The sequence below is a fragment of the Drosophila albomicans genome, chromosome 3 (genome assembly GCF_009650485.2).
Source record: "Drosophila albomicans strain 15112-1751.03 chromosome 3, ASM965048v2, whole genome shotgun sequence".
Taxonomy (NCBI): Eukaryota; Metazoa; Arthropoda; class Insecta; order Diptera; family Drosophilidae; genus Drosophila; species Drosophila albomicans.
The window spans coordinates 11237623-11263429 of record NC_047629.2 but is presented as its reverse complement, the minus strand read 5'-3'; the positions used below and the strand labels follow the sequence as shown (position 1 = coordinate 11263429).

Here is a 25807-nt window from a genome sequence, read left to right as displayed (position 1 = left end):
TAACCAAATTTATTAATTTTCTTATTCTGAACTAGAATTGGCAATCGGAACTAGATATTTAATTTTCTCAGTGCAGTTGCGTGGGTGTGGCTAATAAAGGTAGACAAAATAAGCACAAATACAAACATGCACGTGGACATACAGCCAAATAGAGTGACAGAGGAAGAGGAAGAGGCAGAGCAGAGCAGACAGAGACACTCCCACACACTGAGTGAATGGTCACTGTGCCGCAGACCCAATGTCAATCAACTCCAGCCGGTGGCCATAATCAACGTTAATTGTGGTTTCGTTTGCACACACTGACACACGCACATCCTCTAGTCTAGTGGTATGTACTTGTCTCTCAATATATACATACTTATATGCATGCAACAGCATAGTGCCACATTCTGTGGCAAAGTTTAGTGACCCACTCAACTTTGACCAGACTGCGAGACAGCGAGGCTTTTGATTTTTTACAGTTTGACCACTGTCAATGTTGTCGCAATGCCATAAAAAGCCTTCACCTAAACCCTAACGGCTTCCGGCTGGAAAGCTGCCCAAGAGCCTGGACGCAACTTACTCAGTTGTAGTTGTACGGAAGCAACGACGCGGCGTGGCGCGTGCCAAGCACCGCCCAGGGCGTTCACATATTCATTATGTATGTGCCACACGTTGCCTCTTTTGTGGTCGTAGTCAAGTGGCCGCCACTCTTAGTATGCAAAGTGCGGCAAACGGAAGCGCGCCCCCTTCACAGTCAGCCCCTCCGCCCATTAAGTTTATTTCCAAAGTAAATGAATTGGCTAAAGAGGCCCAACAACAGGTGTTGCAATCAATTAAATACACAAACAAATGCAAGAGACTAAAAAATGAGTGACGTTTAATTAGGTTAAGTGTCAATAAGATGTTGTACTCCATCATTCAGTCAATAACTCACATCAATCAGAAGCAAAAATATAATCATTGCAACTAATTAGCTAAAAGAGAATGAAGAAAAAACCTTTATTCACTTTTCACATTTCAGTTTATTTAAAAATACAATTTAGAAACATTTTCATATTGTTTTGCAAAAAAATGGTTTATCTGTAAATATAATAAAACAATATAAACTATTAACAAAGCAACTTTATATCTGCAGCTTAGGAACATCATTCTGCCAAACTTCTGATCTCTTCTGATCTGATCTGATCTGATCTCTGTTATTCAATCTCATCGATGCAAAACTTTCAAAACTTTATGTAACTTATGTAAGTATAATCTGCCTTTGACAGCTCTCTGGGGGCAGATATCCAAAGCCAACGAACTGCAGCCAGCTTGGGTTTTATAAAGGTAGAAAAATATTCTATATAAATATGATATACGTATAAACTGTACTGTATGAATCGGTCTTATGACTATGCCGCCACAAGAAGCAAGTGCGGTCTAACAATGGATAGACTTGGATCGTTCCTGTTATCGCTATTGTTATGTTTATGATTTATGCTTGGGGATTTACATGTATTCAAAATGTTGTCATAAAAGCAATTTGTAAATTTTGGGAGGCTAATCGTACTCCTGTTTGATGGACAGAGTTTTATCGGCACTCTTCTCAGACTTCGGGTTGGGATTGGTGTTCACTGTGTTCGCAGCCGTTGCGGACTTGCCCTTGATGTAGCTGGCGGCTGTGGAGCTCAGCGGTATAGTCACATATTGGTTGCCATCTAAGAGTTAGTATATTAATATACTGTATGCTGATCAATTTAAAGGGGAATACTCACCCTCTTCGGCATGGACTTGCAACTGGCCCGCTTGGATCAGCTGACGCAGCATATCGGGAGGTATGTTGGCAAACGATGTCGCTGGATAAACGTATTTATTATTATCAGACGACGTGGCTGCAGTTAGTCCGCTGCTTCCCGCTGCCACTGATGCTGCTGTCAGTGCTGCTGTGGATGTGGATGGTCCAGTCTCAGTCTGATAATTCAATGCTATTGGCATTGGCTTGGGGCCAACAGTCGTCGCGACTGTCGCTGAGGAGCAGCTCGCTGTTGGCTCACACTTAAGTTCAAGAGGCCCAGATTTAACAGCCTCCGCATCTGCCGCCGTGCTCGGCATCTCCACATCCGACGAATCATCGGACTCATTTCCCGAAGATGTTGGCGATCGATCATCCTGCAAATAAAGAAAAAAGAGGAGAGAAAGAAAATCAGTTTCACATGCTGCAGCCAAACAGTCTGGTTTGATCTTAAGCCAATGCTTAGCTGATCTGTTCAGTTCTGGCTTTCTGCCAGACTGTTCTATATGCCAGCCAAGTAAATGTACGTGCAAGTGTGAGTGTGTGTGTGTGTGCTTGGGCCAAAAAGCCGCAGAAAAAAAAGCAATGTGCCTGCACCAAATATGGCGCGAAATTGCGTATAAGTGCTGGCCGCGTTGCACGCCGGTACGCATTTCAATGAGTCAAGAGAGCTCAACTCAACTGAACGTTGCCTTAAATGTGCACACGCGTTAAAGAATTTAGAATATTGATTTCTGGCTCTGTATATGTACGGATCGAGCAGGGACATTCAACACACAGCACAGATACAAGACTGTGTCGACTGTCGACAGTGACATTAAACTCGCTCATCATAGTCGCTGTATCACATCATTTTAATTTTGATTAGTGCCCCCAGGTAAAATTAATTGCCAACTGTAACAATGCGATCGCCATTTTGTGGCATTGCGCATACGCATTCGCAATTCGCAATCACAATTCGTATTCGCATTCGCATGCCAACAGCAGCAGCAGCAGCTTCCAATGAAATTGTAGCAACGTGGTTGTTGTTGTTGCTGGCTGCCACAGCGCAATTGAGACCAAAATGGGCGTCTTGGACTGACGACTCTGCGACTGTTGCAACTCTGTTGGTGTTGCTCTTATTGTTGCAGACATTTGCCGGCCGGCCAGTGGTGAATCGCTGAGTGGCTCAACCGACCGCTCGACTGCCTTTTGAGTGACAGCACCAAGACATTTTAATTAGGAACAACAACGCGAGCAGCAACACCGTTGACAAACTGTCTCTAAGTCACTTTTGGCAGCACAACTCTCAACTTGCAACTTGCAACTCCCAACTGTGCAACTCTGCAACTGTTGTTACGCTCGCGGTTTTCAGTTGCAACTTGCGACCAAATACAACCACAAAAGCAGATACAGATACGCGTCTTGTCGATTGCAGAGATAACAAAGACAAAGATCTGAATGCTGACTGAATGTCTTTAGAGAGTTAAAGTCGAGTGCGTCATACTTGGTTCCTTAGCAACGCAAACAAAATATCGTTTTTAATTGAATGTGGTAACACATAAATATAAAATATTGGAAACAATGCCAGGCAGTTAACGTTGCCATTTAAAACTAGTGTCTTAAAATCTTTTTGTTTATCTCTCTCTATATCGTCTTATAAACCTTTGCCGAAAATTGCGCAAAAATTATACAAATTCACATATAATTTAATAATAATATAATTGTCACGTAATTCACTTTTAAATCAAATAAAAGATAACAAATTAATACGAAAATGTTAGAATGTTAGTTTCAATGAAATCACTGCCTCTTCTGACTTTTTCTATTTTATTGTCATAATCTTGAATTCTATCAACTGCCTAGATTTTTTTTTGTGCATTAAGTTTCGCCAACAGTCAAGTCAAGATAATATTTTGACATTTGTTTTTTTTTTCACTTTAAGTGTGTACGAATGTCTCCTCTTGGTGTTACTGCTTCGCAGCTTTCTTATCTTATCTCAAATATATTATAAAAATATATTGTGTAAAACAATTTAACATTCTTCCCCTTACATTTTCACTACAATGTTATTGCATTTTCTGATTCCTCTAAAGTTTTACAGCCGTTAGGAACTACTGGAGTAATTATTAATTAGTATTTCTATTATCTATCAACCCATGAAATATTTAAAATCAATTTGAATACTCAAATTTGTTCATTTGATCTTCATAGCTAATAAGTTTATTATTCTTATAAGAAACTATTAGGTAAAAATCGTGTATTTTATTTGTGTATAGGAAGTTCTAAGAGAAAAGGAAGTTTTTTTTTTTAAATTTTTGTGAAAAATTAATTAACTATTTTAAATAATACAAATTAAAAAAAAAAAATATTCAAGTTTTGTTTAAATAATTAAAAAAATGAAAAAGCAAAAAGTTTGTTTCGCCCCCGGGTGGACTCGAACCACCAACCTTTCGGTTAACAGCCGAACGCGCTAACCGATTGCGCCACGGAGGCACATGAACTCTGACGGGCTAAGCCAACAGCTTAAAATTAAGTATATGTAAAAAGAGATGCTATTTAATAGTAGCATATTCAGAGGGTTGTTCAAGCCACACAACCTTATCATACAAATGCATATAAAATTATTTTACATCACAAAAAGAAAAAAAAACCGTTTTCAATACCACTGCAAGTGCGAAAAAGTAAAGCAAGGCACAACACATCCCCTTGTTTTTTTTTTATAAAAAAATATACTATTTATAATCTTTTTAATATTAAGAGACCAATTCCAGCAATATTCGAAATTACAAAACATTTATTTTGGCCCTTAATTTTCACCATTTCCCTTGGAGGATTATTTTATTTCTGTCAATGGGTTTGAGTCATTAAAACCCAAATATATATTTGGTTTTATTATAGTACTATAGATTTCAACGCAATTAGCAGTGGATTCAAGAATTTTTGTATTTTTAAGCAGCCGCTGCAATAACAGATTTCTCATGAGTAAAATTTGCATCGAAGTATAATCTATATATTTTATTTTTATCTCTAATCTATTAATTATATTCATTCAAGCTAATTTTGCGGTAGTTTTCGAAAACATGAAACATTTTCTGGAGCCGCATCCTGTAAATTAATATCCAATACATCCTGTATATCACTAAAAAGTCTGTGTTATTCTCTCCAAAGACTTATGGTAGCACTTTTTAAGCCACTGTACTACTTAGAAAATAATGATTAAAGAAATAATGCTTCATCAACAATAAAATTTCTTGTCGGTTCATATTTTTAACCATAGCTCTTCATGTTGCGACTCAGATTCAGATGATTGCATTATTTTAAAACAATCATTTAAAAGATGGTACATCTCAGCAAAAAGGGTTTTGGGGGACACAAAAGTGTTAGAAATTGTTAGGCGATGTTTTATGGTAAAAACTTGCTTGTCGAAAGCAATAATATAAGTCATAAGGAAGTTTACACAGTACTATATTTATTAAAGATCATTATTTTTATGAGAGGTTTAAGGTTGTATATGTTACTTTTATGATTCTTTTAAGCAAATAATGTTTATGAATTTAATCTAGCTACAAGAAATATTTATCGTATAACTAAATCTCAATGAACTGAAACAAATAACCCTTGAATTTTATTATTTCATTGTCAACAGTGGTATGCAATGAAATGTATTCGACAAGGACATGCTGTGCACCGTGGTGACTGTTATTATTGATACTGGCCAAGTGAAAAAGCAAGTGCAATAGAGTATGTCGTATCGATGCGATGCGAAGCGAGTTGCCCGAGAAATATTGATAGTCGTGTGTCTGGCGCAAATGCCGAGCATGTCTCATTAAGTGACAATTAGAGTTGAGCTTGAGCTTGATTTGGAGTTGGAGTTGTGACTGAAGGATGGTTGGAGGCATAGCCCATTTGAAACCAAACCAAAAACGCAACCCAACCCAACCCAGTGGAGGAGCCCAACCCAATGGAAGTGGTTGCAAGATGCAATGGTCGTATTTGCGCATTTGCGTGGAATGCGCGGTCAGTGGCATGCAATTTACTATATAAAAATAATGTAGCATTGTTTTTTAAGGTAGCAAGCGGTCGATACCACACGACACCGCAGCACTCGATGCCGATTGGGGCTGCTGGCCTCGGACTGCTGGAGCCTGCAACAAATGCAATTATATAGAAATTTGTCTTGCTGTGATATGTGCGGCATGTTGCTGCTGCCGCTGCTGTTGCTGTTGCTACTGCTGCTGCTGCTGTTGCAGTTGCAGTTGCAGTTGTGTGGCCATCGGCTGTGCCAAAAATAGTCAATTTGGGAAAGGCTAATAATAAATGCGGTTTGTCTGTCTGTCACTTCAGTCAGTTCGTCAGTGACAAACACAAACAGCTCAGCACAACAAATGAATTGTGAGTACAAGTACGAGTGCGATTACAAGTACTCGCATGAGTATGAATGAATTCTCCTTTTCCAAATTGGCCAACTGACATTCATCCAGCCAAGGTGGCATTTGCTTTGGTCCAAAGTGAATGCGATTCAATTGAATTCATTTGCTGGCTTGGTGTCGTGTGACCTACACCAGCGAATGATTGACGGATGGCACATTTGCTTTTCGATTGATTAGTTGTTATTACCAAAATGGCCACAGCGATATGCCACGGCAACAGCGATGGTGACTGCTGACAGCGATGGCGATGGAGATGCCTGACGCGCCGAATCTGATGCCCAAAGCCAAGGGGGCGACAACAGTTGCCAAGTTGCCAAGATGCCGAGTTGCCAAGTTGCCAAGCTCTGTGTTGTTGACAGTCAGCACCCGCTTAACTTCAACTGTGCAAACTTTAGCTGGCAACTTTGGCCAGCTCTCGTGTGCAGCATTTTGGGCAATAAACATTTGCATTTGCATGTTACTGTTGTTGTCATTGTTGTTGTTATTACTTGTACTATTGTTGTTGCTGCTACCGTTGATGCCGTGTGCATCTACCGACACTGATACGAGCCGCCGCCGCCGTCGCGTTGAACAAAGGAATAGCCAAATGTGTGCAGCTCTCTTTTGGCCGCCTCCCCGCCCCCTGGGCACCCTTTGGCCACCAATTGCCCAGTTTGCGGGCTCCATTGATGCTGGCGCTTTCAATGAAAACATAAAAATAAAAATGCAAATGAAGTCCCACAACGAAAGCACTTAAATCTAACGCACAATTGTACGAATACTGTGGTGCTGAAAGCTTAATGAAACTGTTAAAAAATGAAAATACTTTGCTAAGCTAATGGAAGCAATCTTTGTATTTAACTAAATTATTAGAGTTGTTTTTAAGTCGAAACAAAGTTTGCATTTTCCACTTGTTATTTGCATTGCAGACAGTCTGTATTTTAATTGCCTGCGAAGAGCAGAACTGCCCACTGTTGAATTTAAGGTAGGTGGAATCACAACCCACAAAGCTTAAGACAAGAGTTGAACAGGAAACGTTAAGCAAATGTTGTGGCCAGGCCAAGACGGGCAACAACAACACACAGCAGGCAAAATGGGGCGGCTGGCGAACAAAGCCAAGTCAGAGCCGAAAGAGAATTGACATGAAACAGCAGCAATAACAACAACAGAGACAACACCAACAACAACAACAACAAGTAGACAGAGACAACACTGCGTAGACATTGTTGCTGTTGCTGTAGTTGTTGGAGTTGGAGTTGTCGCTGGTGGATTTTGGTTCGTTCGTCGTCGCATCCGGGCCAACAATATGCACTTTAAAGCGTTTATATCCGCAAGCCTGACCGGCAACGACTGACTTTCTGTTTTTGGTCAAATCACAGTTTGCGGTTACACGGATTCACGCGCAAAGAAAGCGAACAGGCGAGAGAGCAGGAAGTGCTCCAATAGCTCCCCAAAAATAAGCTCAAGAAAGCTCACGTCGTGAGCAGCTCAATACGAAATTCGCAAAGTCTAATTCTTAACTTTGTTGCTGCTGTTATGATGAGAATTATCATCTATTTAAATGCCAGCGAGCATATTAACATGCCACGATTGGCCTGGGCACGGCAAGGTTCAGGTCTGAGAACAACGATCTCAGCTCTGATGCTGGCTTATTGTTCGAAGTCAGCAATTATTTGGTTAAATTGAATGGCCCGATCCAGAGGAACAACCTGCAAACGCAGATCCTAGAGACTAAGGCCTAATTATGCGTGCGCTGCGATGGCCCAAAACAAAACAAGCCAACAACTACGACAACTTATCGGCTAACGCTGGGACAGCTCAGGACAGTCGCAGTGGACAGATTCAGATACAGGACAGATACAGATACTCAGATGCACTCATAGGCATAGGCAGTAGAGGTAGTAGAGGTACGACCAGAAGCAGATGAAAAGCCACCGATTAGCCTGGCGTTTGGCAAGGCGCCCATTTTTTTGCAAATTTATGAAGGCCACTAACAACGGCATAAAGCAAGCCTTGGCCAAGCCAAGCCAAGCCGAGTCAGGGGAACAAATGTAATCAACTTGACCGCAAACAAACAGTTGAATGCAAATTGCAATTATTACATGTTACATTCCCATTTGAATGAGCTGCTTTAGCTTCTCTCTCTCTCTGCCTCATTTAATAGTAATCTACCAAGCAAGGCAACTGGTTATGTAATATTTATACAGTGATTACTTCTGGGTTTTCTAAGGATAACATAGAATGAATGTAAGGCACTTCATCGGAGAATATGAGATTATGAATTCATATTTTATTGTTGTTTCATTACAGTACATTGCAATGGGGATACAAAGAAGTGTGAGCCACTCTTCTCCTTTAAGATGTGCCAAGGTGTTAGATTTATATTATGAAATGATTAGAGTTAGTTTTCAATGTTCAATTATTTGTTACTATTATTATTCAATAACTATTACATGACATATTCTCATTTGAATGAGGAGCAGCCTTAAGTCTACCACTGTTCATATTGTACGTTCACTTAATCCTAACAACCAAAGCAAAGTAACTAGTTATGCTTATTTAGTTATTTATAAAGTGATTACAACTTAGTTTTCCAAGGATAACATAGTGTGCAAGAAATGCATTTCATCAGAAAATATGAGATTATGAATTAATATTTGATTGTTGTTTATTGCAAAGGGGATACAAAATTCTGTGAACCACGTTTCCTTTTTAAGATTTATTAAGGTTTCAGATTAAATAATGTCTTACTTAGAATAACCTTAGTGCATTGTTAGTATTGCTATTCTCTACCAATTATTGGAGTTTTACTTCATTTAAGAAGTGAAATATTATTTCAATAATTACGGCATTGATCTGAAAACAAAATATGCCAATTTTGGTATATACAATAATTACTATGGTAGTTATGATTCCTGAAAATTTGGTTGTGCTCAGATAAAAATTGTGGAAGTTATTAGAGAATTACTTTCATATGGGCAAAAACGCCTACTTACTAGGGATCTTAGTTGCTTTGTTCGACAATCTGATACATTGTGCCGTCAATGCTATATTTTGAATGCAGTACTATATCGAAATACCAAACATACTATTTGGTATATTTTTAGTATTTTTTTTTTAGTATTTTCGGTGTATTTTGAAAATGATACCGCAATATTTTGCCTTTATTAAAAATGGGTAGCGGGTATCTCACAGTCGAGCACACTCGACTGTAACTTTCTTACTTGTTTATAATATATCAATATATATTTATATATCATATACCTAGTTTTAATTTACTATGAATGAGAATAAGATCAATATTGTATTTAAAATTTAAAATCAAGCAAAACTTCACTATTTTTAATAACAATCAATCAACAATTTTTGTCTTACTGTAATCCAACATTTTTATTCAATCTGAAAAATCGTGAAATTTTGCTTGATTTTAAATTGAAAATAATTCAAAAGTGCATTAGATCTAGATGATCATATAAATAGTCACAGATCCACTCGAGTGTGCTCAACTCGCTGACCATTTTCAATAAAATCAAAACCGTCCGGTATTATTCTTAAAATGCAACAAATTATTATACCGAAAAGTTATTAAAATATACTGAAGTCTATATTGGTTATAGCATAGAGAACAAAATATACCAGATTGCCAACCATAGCACTGAAACTTGACAACTGCAGTTTTTTGCTATATGAAATAACTTCTTAAAATACGTATACAATGTTTATCTGATTAAAACCAAATAGACTCTAGTTATTATTGGAGCTCTAGCTTTAAAAATGTATACAGTCGTTTAAAATGTATGCAAATACTTAAGTGTTTCCCTAATGCATCTGTTTTAATAAAAATAGATATAATACTAAATTTATCGACAATTTAGTATTGAAGAAATTATTGTAAAAAATAAGTTAAATCGTTATAAAGCATATTGAACAATTTTCGTATTAAAGCTGCTAATGATTAATGATGGCAAATATATTGAAAAAAATAGTTTGCGCATGGCACAATTAAAAAAAATTTACATTACTCTGTATGCAGTTGAAGTATAAAAAATACTTTTTTTCTGTGTCTAATATTACTTGAAATGCATTCCAAGAAACAAATAATATGTTGTGTGAATAGATTCATTGAAATCATTAAGCAGGTTCACTAAAAAAGTTGTTTAGTTGAACAAATTGCGTTTGCTTCGTCATTAGTGATGTTAATCAATTTATTTTAATGGTGTCATTCAACAAATATGAGCAAAAATAAAACAAACCACGTCTCGTGATCACGCCCACAAAATCAAAGTTGATTTCATATTTCAGAGAACTAAAAACCACAAATTGGTCACACCCATCGCAAAGCAAAGATCGTGATATATACAGATATGCACATAATATATGTACATATGTATGTAGTAAGAAGTAGATAAATAGATGCAGACGTGATCTTATAACAAATTCAACTGAATTTCATTTTTCAAAGCAAGAGCAACAACAAAAAAAAGTAAAAAAAAAAACGTAATAAATTGTCGCTCATTTGCTTGCTCATTTGTTGTCGAAGCGTTGGCGGCCCCAAACGGCCAATGTACATAAGGCACAACCCAAAATGGACATGTAAGCAACTCGAAAGCGAGTCTATAAAATCTAATACGCACACAGGCTGGCCACAAGTCACGCCCACAGCTCAGCCAATAAATACGGCCATAAAATATACATACATAATAAAAACTGAGCACGTCTTAAGAGAGCATCGTAAGAGCGTTGCTCAAGCTGCGCTCACAAACGTTCGCACTCTTAAGGCTTGAAACGAGTTTCTTGAGAGATCACGACAGCGTGACTCAAGAGTCGCAGCAGTTCTTATTGCGTTTTCAGTCTGTGAGCAACTGCGTGAGTCGTACGACGATCTGCGAATTACCGAATCATCGAACGATCGATATACAGATCGTGTGGCTCGTTATTGTAGTGCATTCAAAATCAAATATGTTCGGCAAGTGTTTAGACATTCAGAACTTGGAAGTTTGTGTAGAACTAATAACATAAACATGATTTAATTGAGAATGTGTTTACTGATCTTCAACAAATGGGGGTAAGTAATAACTTAAAATAAGCAATTGATAAAATTATAATTAAAGTGTTGCTAATATTGACGTGTTATTTAACTATTTACTTATTAATGATAAAGTGATTAGATAAACTACTATATTTACATCGTGCAGACATTCCTTAAGCACAACTGCGAATCAATGATAAACAGCATTTATTTACATTTATTTATTGGGCTCCAAAATAGCTCAGGGTCTAAAGAAACAGTAGCCTGCCATGCCGACAGCTCAATCAAAGCCTTGCAATCACACACAATCACCGCAATGGTAACAGCAACAGCAGTTGGTCCGATCCGAGTGAGGGGATGTGGGCTGTGAGGTGGCCCCGGCAAGTCGCCAAATCGGCGGCCACATTTCATAAATCAGCGAGTGTGTGTTTGTGGAGAGATCTCTGCGTTGCCGCCTGCTGCGAATCCTCGCTATTTATTGTATTTTAACAACATTATAAGCGAGCGTTTAAGTGGCGAGTATCGGTCTCTTGACTATCGAGCGGGACCTCGTTTGATTTGTGTTAGAATGCAAAATACCAACAGTATCAATGCGAGAGACTTGCCAGCTGTGACTGTGAGCAGGCACAGGCCAAAGACAATGGCAGGCAGGCACTCTGAGCAGTGGGGTAGGAACCAGGCACCGACAAAGCACCCAGCCAAGTCAGAAAGTCGTTTCATAATCAGCCTGTGAGACGTGGCAACATGTTGGCCACGTTGTCGTTGTGGGCCGGGTCAAATGTCAAGCACATTATTTTTGTGTTTACGTACAATAAATATAAATGCATGATGCATTTTTGATAGATTTTCATGCCAATAAACAACCAACTGGCTAACCGCTAGAATGGTGTCTCGACCAACACTTGGTCAGACCCAAGCCAGACTAAGACTCAGACCCAGACCAGGCCACGCCAAGCCAGGCTTTGTGTGGGTACATAAATTCATAAAAGACACCAGGAAGCCAAAGCGGAGTCTGCGTATTTATCTGTTCCCGATCCCGATCCGGTTCTTCTGTTCGTCATCTTGCGCCTATGCAAATGTACGCGTTGTTGTGTCCGCTTTGCATTTTCGGCTTGATGTCGACAAAAATCGACAATCAACTCTGTCAGCCTCTCAGTCAGTCAGTCCGTCAGTCAGTCAGCTAGTCATATAGTCTGTCCTGTCAACCCAGTGCAGCGGAGGACCAACCACGTTGATGGGGCCAAAACAATGCCTTGTTGACACTGATGGAAAATCTGCGTGTCACAAATATCAAAATTCAATCGTTAGACGAACCATCGATCGATCCTATGGGCGATGCATCTAATGATGAATCTCCTGATGGCCAGCCTTAGTTCAGCTCCATCAACAGTTTCGACATTCAAATTGAGAGTCCAGCTGCATGATGAGTTATGGATCTAAACGTAGATATGCAAATATGAGGATTCAATTGTTGATCTCAGGAATGATGAAAGTTTCGTTGTGGAAAAGACAATTCCAGTTTAGAGAAAGAGATTCACTTGAAACTGCATTTCGATAATAACATAATCTGGTTACCAACAAAAACTTAAAAATAAATTGAACAACTGCGAGTATAATTAGCAGCAATCAGAGTAAACAAAGTTTTATAAAGTTTATTAACTTACTATGACTTTAAAAGGAATAGTTAATAATAATGTGTTTGCTGTTAAGAAAAGACGGTGATCACAAAGCGAAGCAAAGCAAAGCAAAGCAAAATGAAATGGAATAAATTAAGACGCTGAAATGATTGATTGATTATTTACAAATTGCCTTAAAAGGCGAAACTCGGGCGGGCTAGAATATGATTTTCTTAGTTAAAGAAATCAGCGAATTTCGAGATTTGGGTGTTTTGCTATTCTGTATTTTACTCCAAATTGGCAAACACCTTCAGCTAATTGAATACCAATTTATGGCACATCAACAATAAGAAAATATCGAAAATATATGTATATAAAAGTAAACGAAGAAAAGTAGCAAAAATTACATATGAAATGAAAAAAAAAAAACGAGCGAAAAAAGAAGCCAAGCAGAAATTACTTAACAAGCTCGACGACGACAACGACGACGACATCGTCGACGTCTTCGATGATTTACTTGTGCGTAATAATGCAACGCCCGCAACGTTGGAATGGCCAAGACCGCGACCAAGAGAAGAGGCCACAGACAGAACACAGCACAACACAACACAACAGAGCAGACCAGACCAGACCAGGGAGTCCGCTGAGGCCTGAAGGATGCCTACGCAGCGAGCGAGCGAGCGAGCACAGCACACGGTAAATGCATGTGAGAAGAAGTCTAACTGGGAATGCGCCTCAATTTAAAATGCGAATTACATTATCTGATCAAATGCATTCTTTGCTGAGCTCCAGGAGGAGTCTCTTGCTACCTCTTCAGCACACTCATCGAATGTCTGTGTGTGTGTGAGTGTGTATGCGTGTGTGGATGCTGCACAAATAAATAAATTTAAAAATACAAACAAGTAGTGCGGACAAAAAGAGCCGAGTGGAAAATTCGTGACAGCAATTGTTGATGAGCAGCGTGTGAACAGAGCAGACCGAGCGGCCCCGAGTTCGTATCGACCAAGAACTCAAACTCAGACTCAAGATCAGCAACAGCAACAGTAACAGCAACACCAACAAGAAAACAAAATAAATTGTTGTACAGCAGCAAAACGCGTAATATTGAGCGACTAATAGCTGAAACTTCACTTGAAAGCGAACCAAATGGCCAGCGACAGATTCAGACCTCAGTCAGATACTCAGAGACTCAGAGTCAGGGAACCCAAGAGACTGTTGCCGTACACCTCCGCAGTCTAATTAACTCCTACGAGTATACAACTTTTAATTAAGCTGCACATGCTTATGTACTACGCGTACATATATACTTAAATACAATACATATGTACGTATATACTTGAACGAGAATCGAATGTTTATATCAACAACGAAACAATCAAGTTGGCGATTCGAGAGTGGGCAGTCTCAAAGTTCGCAGCACAAGGCACGACAGATGAAAAACATTTAGATCATTTCAATGCACATTAAAATAATAAAGTTGTTTCATATAGTGTTTTAAAAGTATTTAAACTATAGAAATATTGCGTAGAATTGAAGAGACTTATAGAAAAAGGATCAATGTATTTTCGAGGGAAATAAAAACAAGTAAGAGAACTAGTCGAGTGTGCTCGACTGTGAGATATTTTCTATCCACTTTCAATGAGACCAAAACTGAGCGGTATTTTTCTTAAAATATACCAAATCAATATACTGACAAATACTAAAAGATACCGAATATTATATTTAGTATATCGATATACTATAGCATTCAAAGTATACCACAGAGAGATTGTCAACCGAAGCAGCTGAAACACGACTGCAGCCGATTTTGCCATATAAAGTTATAACTTATAAAAGTTTTTTTTTATCTTATTATTATTGTTTTAAGCCTTGAAATGATAAAAGCAATTCCCAGTCTTAAAGAACGAGCATGGCTGTATCTTTGAGCGCATATAAAAAAAAATTATCTCATTTGTATGTCAAATTCTATAAAAATAATAAAGAACTTCAAATGATAGAAATATTTCGTAGCATTCAAAAAACTTAGTGATAGAAACTTTTCATAGTTTTAGACAACGATGATCAATGTATTTTCGAGGGAAGAATCTCAGTCTCTTGTCTGCGTATAAAAATGCCAAAGCCATCGCTGATATTGTTGATGATGCTCTCCACTGACGGTAGCCATTTATCTAGAACAGCAGGCAACAGATAGATTGTCAGACAGACAGAGCGAAAGACTGAGAGACGGACAGCCACCCAATCGAAGCGACAGAGAGACTGAAAGAATGAGACAGTTCTTCAGAGACGATTGGCAACTCGATGAGTTGATGATGTTAATGATGATGAGGACGTTCGATGCTGCTGCTGTTGCTGTTGCTGCATGCTGAATGTGCTGTGATAGAAAGTAAAAGAACGGAGACAACGAGGCTCCTTGGCAGCATTTAAGCTGCAGCTTTAATGAGACGTGGGAAAATACTTGAATCATCTGCTCTTCGCCTGCAATGAGGCATTTTTTTGTAGCTTCTAATTTGTAAAACTCGCACGTTGATGGCATTAAAAACATGCAGATTTTTATTGGCCAAAAGCGAGCGCAACTGCAAGTGCTAAACATTTATGTTATGACTATATTTCTTCGCCTTGTTGCAAACAAGCTGCTGACAGTCCACATGCTTCTGCTTCTACTGCTGGTCACAAATTAGCCTCGACAGCGTGCGCTTTGACAAAGGACCACCAGCCAACGATCGGCATTGTCCCCTCCCCTTGTCTTTAAGATTGTTGCTGAAATTGTCGCTGAAGCTGCAGTTGAAGGCAGCCAATTGGACGCCTAGCGTGCGCTTTCTAGGTGGCATGCCGCATCTGTTGGCCAAGTTAGCCAGCTTGGCTCGGCTAACTGGACAGCTGAGCTTCTTAAATGTTTTGCCGCCAAAGACAACTGGCAACAACTACAAGCTACTACAATGCAGTCACAAAAACAGACAAAAAGAAAGAAACACAGCAACAACACAACACATGGACCGCCGCCGCCATCGTGAGCGTCATTTGAATGGTGTGATAATTTTTGCGCCTTCTGTTGCATGTGGCAGTTGCTGTGGCAGTGAATTAATTGCGTGCCACATTATAAATATACACTGGGCAGCCAGAAGTCAGTAGCCAGCAGCCAGTAGCCAGTAGCTTATTAAGGGTTCAATGCTGTCTCTAAACACGGGTTGCATGCTGCATTTCAAAAGAAATTCTCACACGCCGCCCGTTAAAAAAATAAAATAAAATTGGTCAAATAACGCGCTGCTACATAAATTCCAAAAAGTTTCGTGGCATGTTGCAAAGTTGTTCGTTGTTTGAGGTTGCTGTTGCTGCTGTTGTTGCTGCTGCTGCTGCCTGTGTTGTTTGCTACGTGTGGGCATGTCAAGGCGTCGCGAAAGTGGCAAGTCGCCGATGTCGACGCCGACGCCGAAGTTGAAGCCGACGCTAACGCTTAGGCTGGACCAGACTTTGCCCCTGCGCAGTGTTGCAAATATTGCGCATACGCCGTGTGCTACGACAGCTGCAGTTGTTCGTAGTCAATCAGCAGCAAATGGCTCCAGCAAAAATGCGACAAATGAAGCGCCGAAAATGTTGATAGCGCTTCCATTGTATTTATATGGTAAACCATTTGTTTTTGGAATGAGTTGAAATTGGCCGAAATGCACTTCATACTAACATTCATCTTAGCTGACTTGAAATACTGAGTATTATAGTTAATTCGATTGCCTTTTATCTACTCCATATAAAATACTATAATTTTATTGTCAAATAAAAAGATTTGTCATTTGTATTTGAAAATAGTTGAAATTGTTGTCAATAAAATGCAGATCGAACTAACATTTGTCTTAGATCTTTTGCAGTTTGTTAATTTTGAGTATAATTTGATTATCTTTTATTTTTATTTTATACTAATCCAACATACTACGTTTTCTTTTTGTTAATGAAATGCATTTAGTACTAACATTCAACTTAGCTTTTTCGAACTATATTTTTTCACATTGAATATTTGAGATAATTCAATGGTCTTTTAATGACTTTATTCTAGTCCAAAATACTACTGTACAAAAAAATATAATTTCATTGCCAAATAAAATGTTTGTTATTTGTTTTTTTTCATTAACTGAAAATGAATGAATCTTAGCTCTTGCATTTTCATTCATGTCTTTTATCGACTGTATTCTAATCTAATAAACTACATAAATTACAATAATTAAATTCACATATCAAAGATTCGCCATTTGTTTTGTTATAGACTTGAAATTGTCGATGAAATGCATTTCTTACCAATATTCGTCTTAGATTTCCCCAACTATATTTCTTCACTTAACAATTTGTTGCAATATTAAGTGTTGAAGATAAACCAATTGTCTTTTATCCAACTTTCTACTATAGAAAATACTATCAATTCATTCGACAATAAAAAGTTTGCCATTTGTTTTTGGAATGAGTTGAAGTCCTAAACGAAATGCAGGTAATAAAATTAGTCTACACTTTTTCAAGCTATTTTGCTTCACATAACAATTTGCTGCAATATTGAGTATTGAAGATAATCCAATTGTTTTTTATCGACCACATTCAACACACTATCTTAACAATTGTTAGCTTAAATATAACAAAATACTATAATTTCACTCACAAATAAAAAGTTTGCTGATGCCATTTGGCGATTTAACCCAAGCGTCTGCGGGTGATATTCCCATTTGCATGTATCTGTATCTGCGTCTGAATTTGTTTCTGTATCTGCGACTATGACTTTGGCTATGGTTATAGCTATGGCTCTATCTGTGCCTTCTGAAGCAAATGGCAGGCCAAATTTGCATATCAAACGCAGTCAACAACAGACGCCGCAACGTCGCCTTCGATACGACAACAACCACAACAACAACAACAGCAACCACAACAGTTAAAGCAACAAGTACAACAGCAACAACTCCAACATGTCGCTAATGCATAGACAATGTTAGTGAATTCGCGTACGCCGAACGATGCGAATTAACTAAATTACAATATGTGAAATTGTCGTTGGAGCCGCGTGTGGCTCGCTCTCGGTCTCCTCTTGCCTCCCCCACACACGTCTTTTAGCACTCCTCTCTGTTCCAATTCGTGCTATATTTGCGTGAAATTATTATGGCAATCGATTGTGCGTCTTAAAACATTATAAAATTTAAATGCGCCGACCACACAAGCTGACTAGAAAACGGGCGATAAAATTATTATTGATTGCTCATACGCAGCGTATAACGACTAAGGAAACCGAGCGGTGATAGTGCACAACTGCGAGACTCTCTATGCAAATTATAAGTTTATGCAAATAAACTGTGGTCTTTATTTACTTAATTTCTCTATATAAAAGATTTATCTGAACAGAATTTTTTAATTTGTTTGACTGTTTTATTAACAGAGAAATACGTACAAAATAAAGCGTTTTCATGATTTTTCATGGAAGTTTTAATGGAAGTTGTGTAACATTCATAACCGAACTTCAGGTGTATGTAATACTAATATTAAATATTGAAAAAATAAAATTACAAAATGGCGGATTTTTCGGTCATCTTGCAAAACCCCTTTGAGCTTACGGTGCACTGACTATGGACACGATTGTCATCATAATTTCTGACTGATTTAAAAATTTAAACACTTAACAATTATCGTTATATTCCTCTTAAGAAGAAACTTCCAATATATCCCAAAAAAAAGAATATACTTGGTAGAATATGACTTATAAGTTTAAGGATGTATTATGACAAAGTATGGAAGTGGGATAGGACTGAAATTATTAGGTGACTTTGAAGACCTATGCAAAATTCATCAGCCCATTTGCTATGCTATATTTCAATCATGTTACAGGGTATTCCAACACACGCACACATATTGCCAACAGGGACAACGACAACAGCTTCAATGAGCTTTCTTCAAGCAACGCTGACGATGTCGACGACGGCGATGACGCGATCGCCAGTCGCGATAGCCGCAATTATTTTCGTCATAAGTCAGCCAATGTGGCGACCACATTGCACTCGGCTCGCTATATACTCGACTCGCTCGCTCGCTCTCTTTCTTTTGCTCTCTCTCTCTCTCGCTCTGTGGGTAAGCTCAGTATTGTATCTGCTGCTGTTGTGACTCGGCTTGGTTGCTGCTGCTGTCGCCGCCGACGCTGCTGCTGCTGCTGTTGTTGTAGTGTTGGTTTTGTTATTCAGTTTTTCGCTGTTTTTATTATTTATTTTTTACGGTGCGCACAAGCTTCCAAATAAGGGACGGCACATGTGAACTGAGGAAGCTATAACTAGCGTTGAGAGCTACGCAAATCTGTGGGCTTTGCACTTTCGCATAGATTTCAATGTAAATAAACGCATGATGACAAACTGCAGCTTCACGGGTTGATCCAAGCGTCAGAAAATGGGGTCAGTTGTGCCAGGTGGCGACAATTGAATCAGGAGTCGAACTCGGTTTGACTTCGCCTCAACATCGAGAAGACTTTGGGTCGACTCGACTGCGAGTCGCGTCGCGTCGCGTCGTGCAACATATGGCAGCGATGACAACGCATGTTAACAGCTTTTTAAAGGCAATTGCACAACAAGAACAGCAGCAGCAACAACAACAACAACAGCAGCGACATCGACAACCACCTCAACAGCAACAGCACACGCTTCAGTTAGCCTCGCTTGCCACAATTCCCAGGCCCATGTGGCAGATAAGCCATCGGAAGCGCCAAAGAAGAGAAACAAAAATGGTAAACGAATTGCGTTTTCGCTATTCGAATTTCTGCAATGTTTTTTTTTGGCTACTTGCAACTTGAGACCAGTGACAGGAAATCTCACGCGTGCCACAAAGTACGCAACGGATAAAACTGCCACCGGACAGTTGATTATCCAAAAATGCGGTCTGGCGTGCCTTTGAATTAAGGTATCGATTTAGCCTGGCCAACAAAAGGCAAACTCTGAGCCAAAGTCCACTCTTCTGGTTCGTCACTCATTTTCATTCATTGTGGCGTGCGCTCATTGTTGGTGTGAAATTTAGCACAACAACAGCAGCAGAAACAGCAACAGCAACAGCAACAGCGGCAACAGTAGCTGCAACAAGCTTCAAGCGGCGAGTGGCAACTTTAACAAGTGACTGCGGTTGCAATGAATCCGCATAACATACATACGGCCAAATGGACAGACAGATAACCAAGTGTTGCTGCTGCTGCTGCTGTTGTTGCTACTATGGCAAATATTTCTCGACTCGCAAGGCACGAAAAACACTTTTTAAATGCAGCGAAGCGTCAAACAGGTCGCTTTCTACCTTGCAACATCCAGCAACGATTCATCCAGCGATCCATTGGATACGCACAGGATCAAGTGTTATAAATGTTAATTCACAAATAATTGCAGTCGTTGCCTCTTCTTCTGAACATTATGCAAACTACGACTGGATTGCCTAATCGGCGCCAATCAAACTAAGGTTGGGTTCTCCTCGCCATCATCTTCATCATCAGCATCATTATCGTCTCAAGTCTAGACGGCTTGCTAAAGAACTTTGTCAAAATCTGTGCAGAAGCCTACATCTTTAATTGAAAATTTATGACACTTTCATGAAATGAAATTGCCCAAGAATAAGAAACAAAATTATGATCAACTGGCAGCTTTAGATTAATGCATTGAATTAACTTGAGTTCTTCAAAATGAATGCGAATCAAAACAGGGAAACTAGGGTTTAAAAAGAGTATACAAGGCAGTGCGTAACCGAATTAATATACCGAAAATTTACTAAAAATATACCATAACATGTTTGATACATATTCAGAAGTTTCAATAAATCTGCAAGAAATTCTTTGTTTGCGATTGATTTATTTCATCTTTAATACAAAACAACAAAAAAGTAGAATACTAAAAATATTCTAATGAACGCTAGGAATTTTATTGCTGTATTACATCTCTAAACCAAAACAAATTTAATAAAATACTAAAAATATACTATAACATATTTGGTATATTTTCGGCTAGAAACTTCAGCAAATATACAAGAAATTTTATGAATGAGTTTTGCGTATTTCATCTCTACTATAAAACATATACAATAAAATACTAAAAATATACCATAACATATTTAGTATACTTTTTGTTAGAAACTTCAGCAAATTTACACCACATTTTATAATGAGATTTACGTATTTCATATCTACTATACAACACGTATAATAAAATACTAAAAATATACCAAAATATGTTTGGTTAAAGACTTCAGCAAAACTTGTAGTTTTTATGAATGAGATTTGTGTATTTTATCTCTAATACAAAACAAATAGAACAATTCCATTTAGCAGAAGTAAGAAAACATCTTTGGTAATAAATTGCCAGCTCGCAAACGTCGTCACACACTTGAACTATTCAATTCATTATATAATGAAGCGCGCGGACTTCCCACACGAATATTGACAATCCGAGATGCTGCTGCCCACAGTTGCACGTTGCCAGTTCCAAACTCCAAGTTCCATGTCGCCAGTATTTCCAGTACCGGGTTACGACTTCGGCCCAAACATCTACATTGAAAGCATAACAGAACGAACAGAACAAGCTGAACTGCCCACAATCTAACAAATTTTAAAATGACTCAAATTGTATGTAGCAAAAGTAAACACTTTACAAATTGTTTGCTTTCTAGATAGATTTGAACAAGTAATTTATTTAACCCTCAATTTAATTCAAGTAATAAAGGGAAGTGTTGGAAAACCGAATCTTTTTCTAATTTTTAAGAGATCTGAGATGATTTTTAATCCAAATTAAGAAGTTTAGTTCTATAATTCGAGATATTTGCAAATAAAGAACACCATGTGATAACACGGTGCAAATATGGATTGCATTACAAACTGTGTAAATTGAGTAGTTGTGTAAAACAAGCCAGAAAAAGTCCAATTCTAAATGAAAACTTTGTCATGCATTTTTTTTAAAGCCAATAATTTATATACCTGCTACTCATAGGATAGTTGACTATTATAACATCGTGCCAACAGGAAATCTATGTAACAGTCGGAAAGAAGAATATATGTTATGTTTCTATAAAGAACATATGTATGAAAATATATTCTTTATCTCAAGGTTAACATCTGAGACGATATATCCATGATCGTCTCTCTGTCCTATATCTCAGGGACTACAGTATTTCTGAAATTTGGCTGCGACTAAATCGTTAAATAATAATTTTATATTACAAAACTTGTTAAAATATACCAAATTAATATACCAACATAGTAATAGATTATATCAAAAGCTTTATTTATCGATAAGCTCTACTTTAGCTTTCTTTCATGCTTTATATTGGTATTTCAATTATACTGAGTTTTAGAGGATTCGTAAACATCTGTTTTTATTTGCGAAGATACTAAGCATCGCTAACCTATGCGGCAAAAAAAAAACGTGGAGCTAAGTAGCAAAATAAAAATTCGTATGTTCCAATAAAATAACACATCCTTTAACTTTTATTTAAAATAGCTCGATACGCATAACATATGTAAATTCGACTATTTTCTGTTTGAATTTGAATTGCTTTGATGTGCTTTGTATCAAGTAACGATTGTTGTGAGACTGAAACGTGATCAACATATATATGTGATTTTGTAGTAACAATAGGATAAACAATTGCAGTTGAAAGTCGAACTTTATCTAAGCTTCCTCAATGTTTGTTATAATATAAGCAAACATTGAAATTTTGATGGACAGACCATCAACAAGCATTCACATCGTAAATTGGGAAGAAAACATCTTAATAAATCGTATCTATGGGATGGGGGAATGGAAGTAGCAGACACACACAAAAGTAAAATGCTAGATAAACGAATATATAATTCTCAGATATAAAATGCGCAGTGAAGCGAGCGGAAAACATTTTCTACACGTATAATAAAAGTCTACTATAGTTTCCTATGTGGCCACCACGCTTCAGTGGCAGCGTTTTGGGCGTGATACGGCAACAGCCACAGCAACAGCAATGGCAACGGCAACAGCAAAATCTGCTGCCACATGGCGCTAGTAAAAAGCAGACGGCATGCTTGGGGGTAAGGTCGTTCAGATTTCATTCCGTTGGGTTGAGTTGAGCTGAGTTCGGTAGCAAAGAATTTTGATTAACTTGGAAAATCATTGGAGTAAGTCAGCAAAGCAAAGCAACAGCAGCAGCAACATGAACATCAAAGGGAGCGGCAATTGGGGGGCGTGTGTGTTGGCACAGTCGAAGTCGAAGTCGAAGTCAAAGTCGGGGCACTGTTGCACATTTGCACAGTAGGAGAGTTGCACAATCGTTTCTTAGACAGTTGCATACAATGTACGCATTATTTGTTTGCATTGCCAACAATAATTGCTTAACTAAATGCGCGAGGACGTTCTGAAAGGCACAAGCGCCTCGTTAGGGGCTCCTCGAAGACCATCCTGGCAGACCAAGAGACCAACAGACCAGCAGACGGACAGTTGGTTGGGCTGCTTTGCGGGTTTTGGCCTTTAAATAATCACAATGAAAGCAAGAGGCACAAATGGCAGCAGACAAGTCAAGCAAAAACAATACACAAAACAAAACAAAACAAAACAGAACAACAAAAAACGAAAGCAACAACAAAAAGAAGCTCACAAATTGTCATTTCTTAAACTTTTTTTTTTTTTTTTGTTTTTTTGTTTTGCAGATTGCGAAGGCGGCAGGCGACAGGCAACAGGAGGTAGGCGGCAGGCGGCAACGGCCACAAAAAGTTGCAAGTCGCAAGTCGAAGCTCAGGTACCTCCGCAGTGGCAGTTCAAGATGTTGCCGACGCGCGCACAATGTGCGGCTTTAAGAAATGCCGAATTCCAGAAGCTGCAGTACAATCAGTTGAATTAAAAAACGAGCCCACATCGGGAGAGCGAGAGAGATACAGAGGCGGAGTGAAAGAGATCGAGCGAGGACAACAGCGACGGCGACGATATCATCGCGCAGCTGCGACGACCTAGGAAATTAAGAGGACATTGTGGCGGCATGTGGTTAGAACTTAGCTCGCGCGGCGGCTTAAACAACGAAATCCAATGGCTGGCTAGCCACAACTACAGCCACAGACAAGACCGAGTCCAGTTCATGCCACGCAAGATTCTTTGCGTTGCTTCGCTGTGCTGCGCGTTGTTGGTGGCGACTTGCGATGCCTGACAGAGGTCGCCCTCGTACGTAATCGTCGGCGAGCACATTCGCAAATGCTTTTGTGCCGTCTGTTTGCCTGTCTGAGCTGCCTTGCTTTGCCTTGTGCTGCGCACGTGGCCAACTTGGTGACGCTTGGCCCCAAAAACAACTACAGCAGCAACAGCAACAGCAACAGCAACTGCGGCAGCAAATCATTGAAATGTCGTTAGAGGCTCGGGCGGCACGCGGCTGCGATAGTCAGGCGAACCGCAAAATGCTTTTAATTTCTCAAACTGATATGTACTTTGGCCAACCGAAGCCGAAGTCAAAGCAGAAGCAGAAGCCGGAGGGCAGCGAGTGGAGCTACCGGTTAAGCAATTGCAATTGAGCGAACTCGCTTCGTGATTGGCTATAAGTTCGCGGAGCACAGATTTCAGCAACAATAAATTAAAGTAGAGAAGCGTATTCATGCTCACTCTTTACCCCAATTATATACTACATTATAAATGCGATCCTAATTTGGATCCATGCTAATTTCTTTGTATATTTTGTATATTGTCTGAAACTGTCGCAGTTCGAAAGTTCACAATTTGCAACTTTTATTTGAATAAAAAGCATGCTCAGAAGCCAACAAACTACAAACATGATTTTTTTTACTCATTTTATTATTAACAAAAAGAAAAAAAAACGAAGTGAACGTGGGCGTTTGTGATGCGCAGGTGAGCAACCATAGAAGGTAATGCTATATAGTCAAAACACCCTCGCAGCCAAGAGATGTGATTACGAGAGTTTGCTATACATAATCGTTGTATAATACATCGAAAAAGTTTCCCAGTAACAAGAGAACGACAGCAACTAGAGCTAGAGCTAGAGGTAGAGCTCTAGAGATAGAGATAGAGACAACCCACTGCAATGTGAGCAATTAACCTTGGCTGGACTTGGAGTTGGCGGCGATGCCAGCAGAGAACGACCTACAGCAGCCAAACAAACAAACAAACAGATATGACAACAACAAGAAGGTTTAAGGTTTATCAGTCAATTGAGTAACTGACAATATCGGAAAGTGATGACGTATCTGTTGAATACCCTTCGCAGAGACAACAAGTGTATGTTAGAAGTGATAATGCTGGCAAATTTAATAGGGTATCATAAAGTCAATAAGCATCGCTCACCGCACACCTACTTCTTTGTTGTGCGTGTGTGCTGTGCTGTGCTGTGTGTGACCTGAAGCGGCGTTGGTGTCACACCCACAGCATTTGCGTGGTGGCTGCCGCTTGCTTGGTTGCCGTTGCCGCTTGCTTGGTTCATTCATCGTCTCCAGTTGAATGAAACGACAGCTGGCCGCAGTCTCAGTCTGAGACGTAGACAGAGACGGAGAAAAAAGAGTGGCTCAGTGGCACACGTCATCGGGCAGCAAAGAGATGTGATGAAGCCTACGCGACTGGCAGCTGGCATTGAAAATGCCGCGCGCGATTTGCATGCCAAGATCGCTGAGCACACAGGTAGACAGAGGAGGGAGAAGCGGAGAAGGGAAGCAAGCGAACTGCTGATGCATGACTTGGCTCTTGGACGAGCCAATTGTTGGTGATCGATTTATGAACTCGCTGCTGCTCGTTGCGAGTGCTCAGTGACGTCACAAGCGTCACACGCAAAACCCACATGCAGTTATCATCGACTCTATTGTGTGCCTCTCGCCACAGAGCACAACACAACACAACACCCTCTGGCACACTTCAAATGGGGCAAGCGGAAGCTTTTACAACGCAATGACGAAACTCTCTATGAGCAAGCAGAGGCAAATTCAGCTACGTAGATATTTATTTACAGATGCAGATTCAGATACAAGATACAGATACAGCGGAAGAGCGGAAGATTCAAATTCATTCAGAGGACAGCCCACTCGTCGTAT

At 39.1% G+C, this 25807-nt stretch overlaps 1 protein-coding gene, 1 long non-coding RNA gene and 1 other non-coding gene across 3 annotated transcripts in view; 1 reads left to right on the top strand and 2 right to left on the bottom strand.

The window, feature by feature from the left end:
- Positions 1-1003: 1003 nt before the first annotated feature.
- LOC117568826 (serum response factor homolog) overlaps positions 1004-25807 on the bottom strand; it is a 31980-nt gene continuing 7176 nt past the window's right edge. Inside the window, exons 3-4 of the mRNA XM_034249701.2 lie at positions 1737-2130; positions 1004-1679 (exon numbers count right to left, since the gene is read on the bottom strand). Coding sequence (XP_034105592.1) covers positions 1522-1679; positions 1737-2130 — 552 coding nt within the window. The 3' untranslated portion in view covers positions 1004-1521. The remainder of the gene's footprint in view (positions 1680-1736; positions 2131-25807) is intronic.
- On the bottom strand, positions 4155-4228 carry Trnan-guu (transfer RNA asparagine (anticodon GUU)). Its single transcript has one exon. It is a non-coding gene; the product is annotated as a tRNA-Asn (tRNA).
- LOC117568827 (uncharacterized) lies at positions 11003-24081 on the top strand. The gene is made up of 2 exons (XR_004572195.2): positions 11003-11209; positions 23438-24081. It is a non-coding gene; the product is annotated as an uncharacterized LOC117568827 (long non-coding RNA).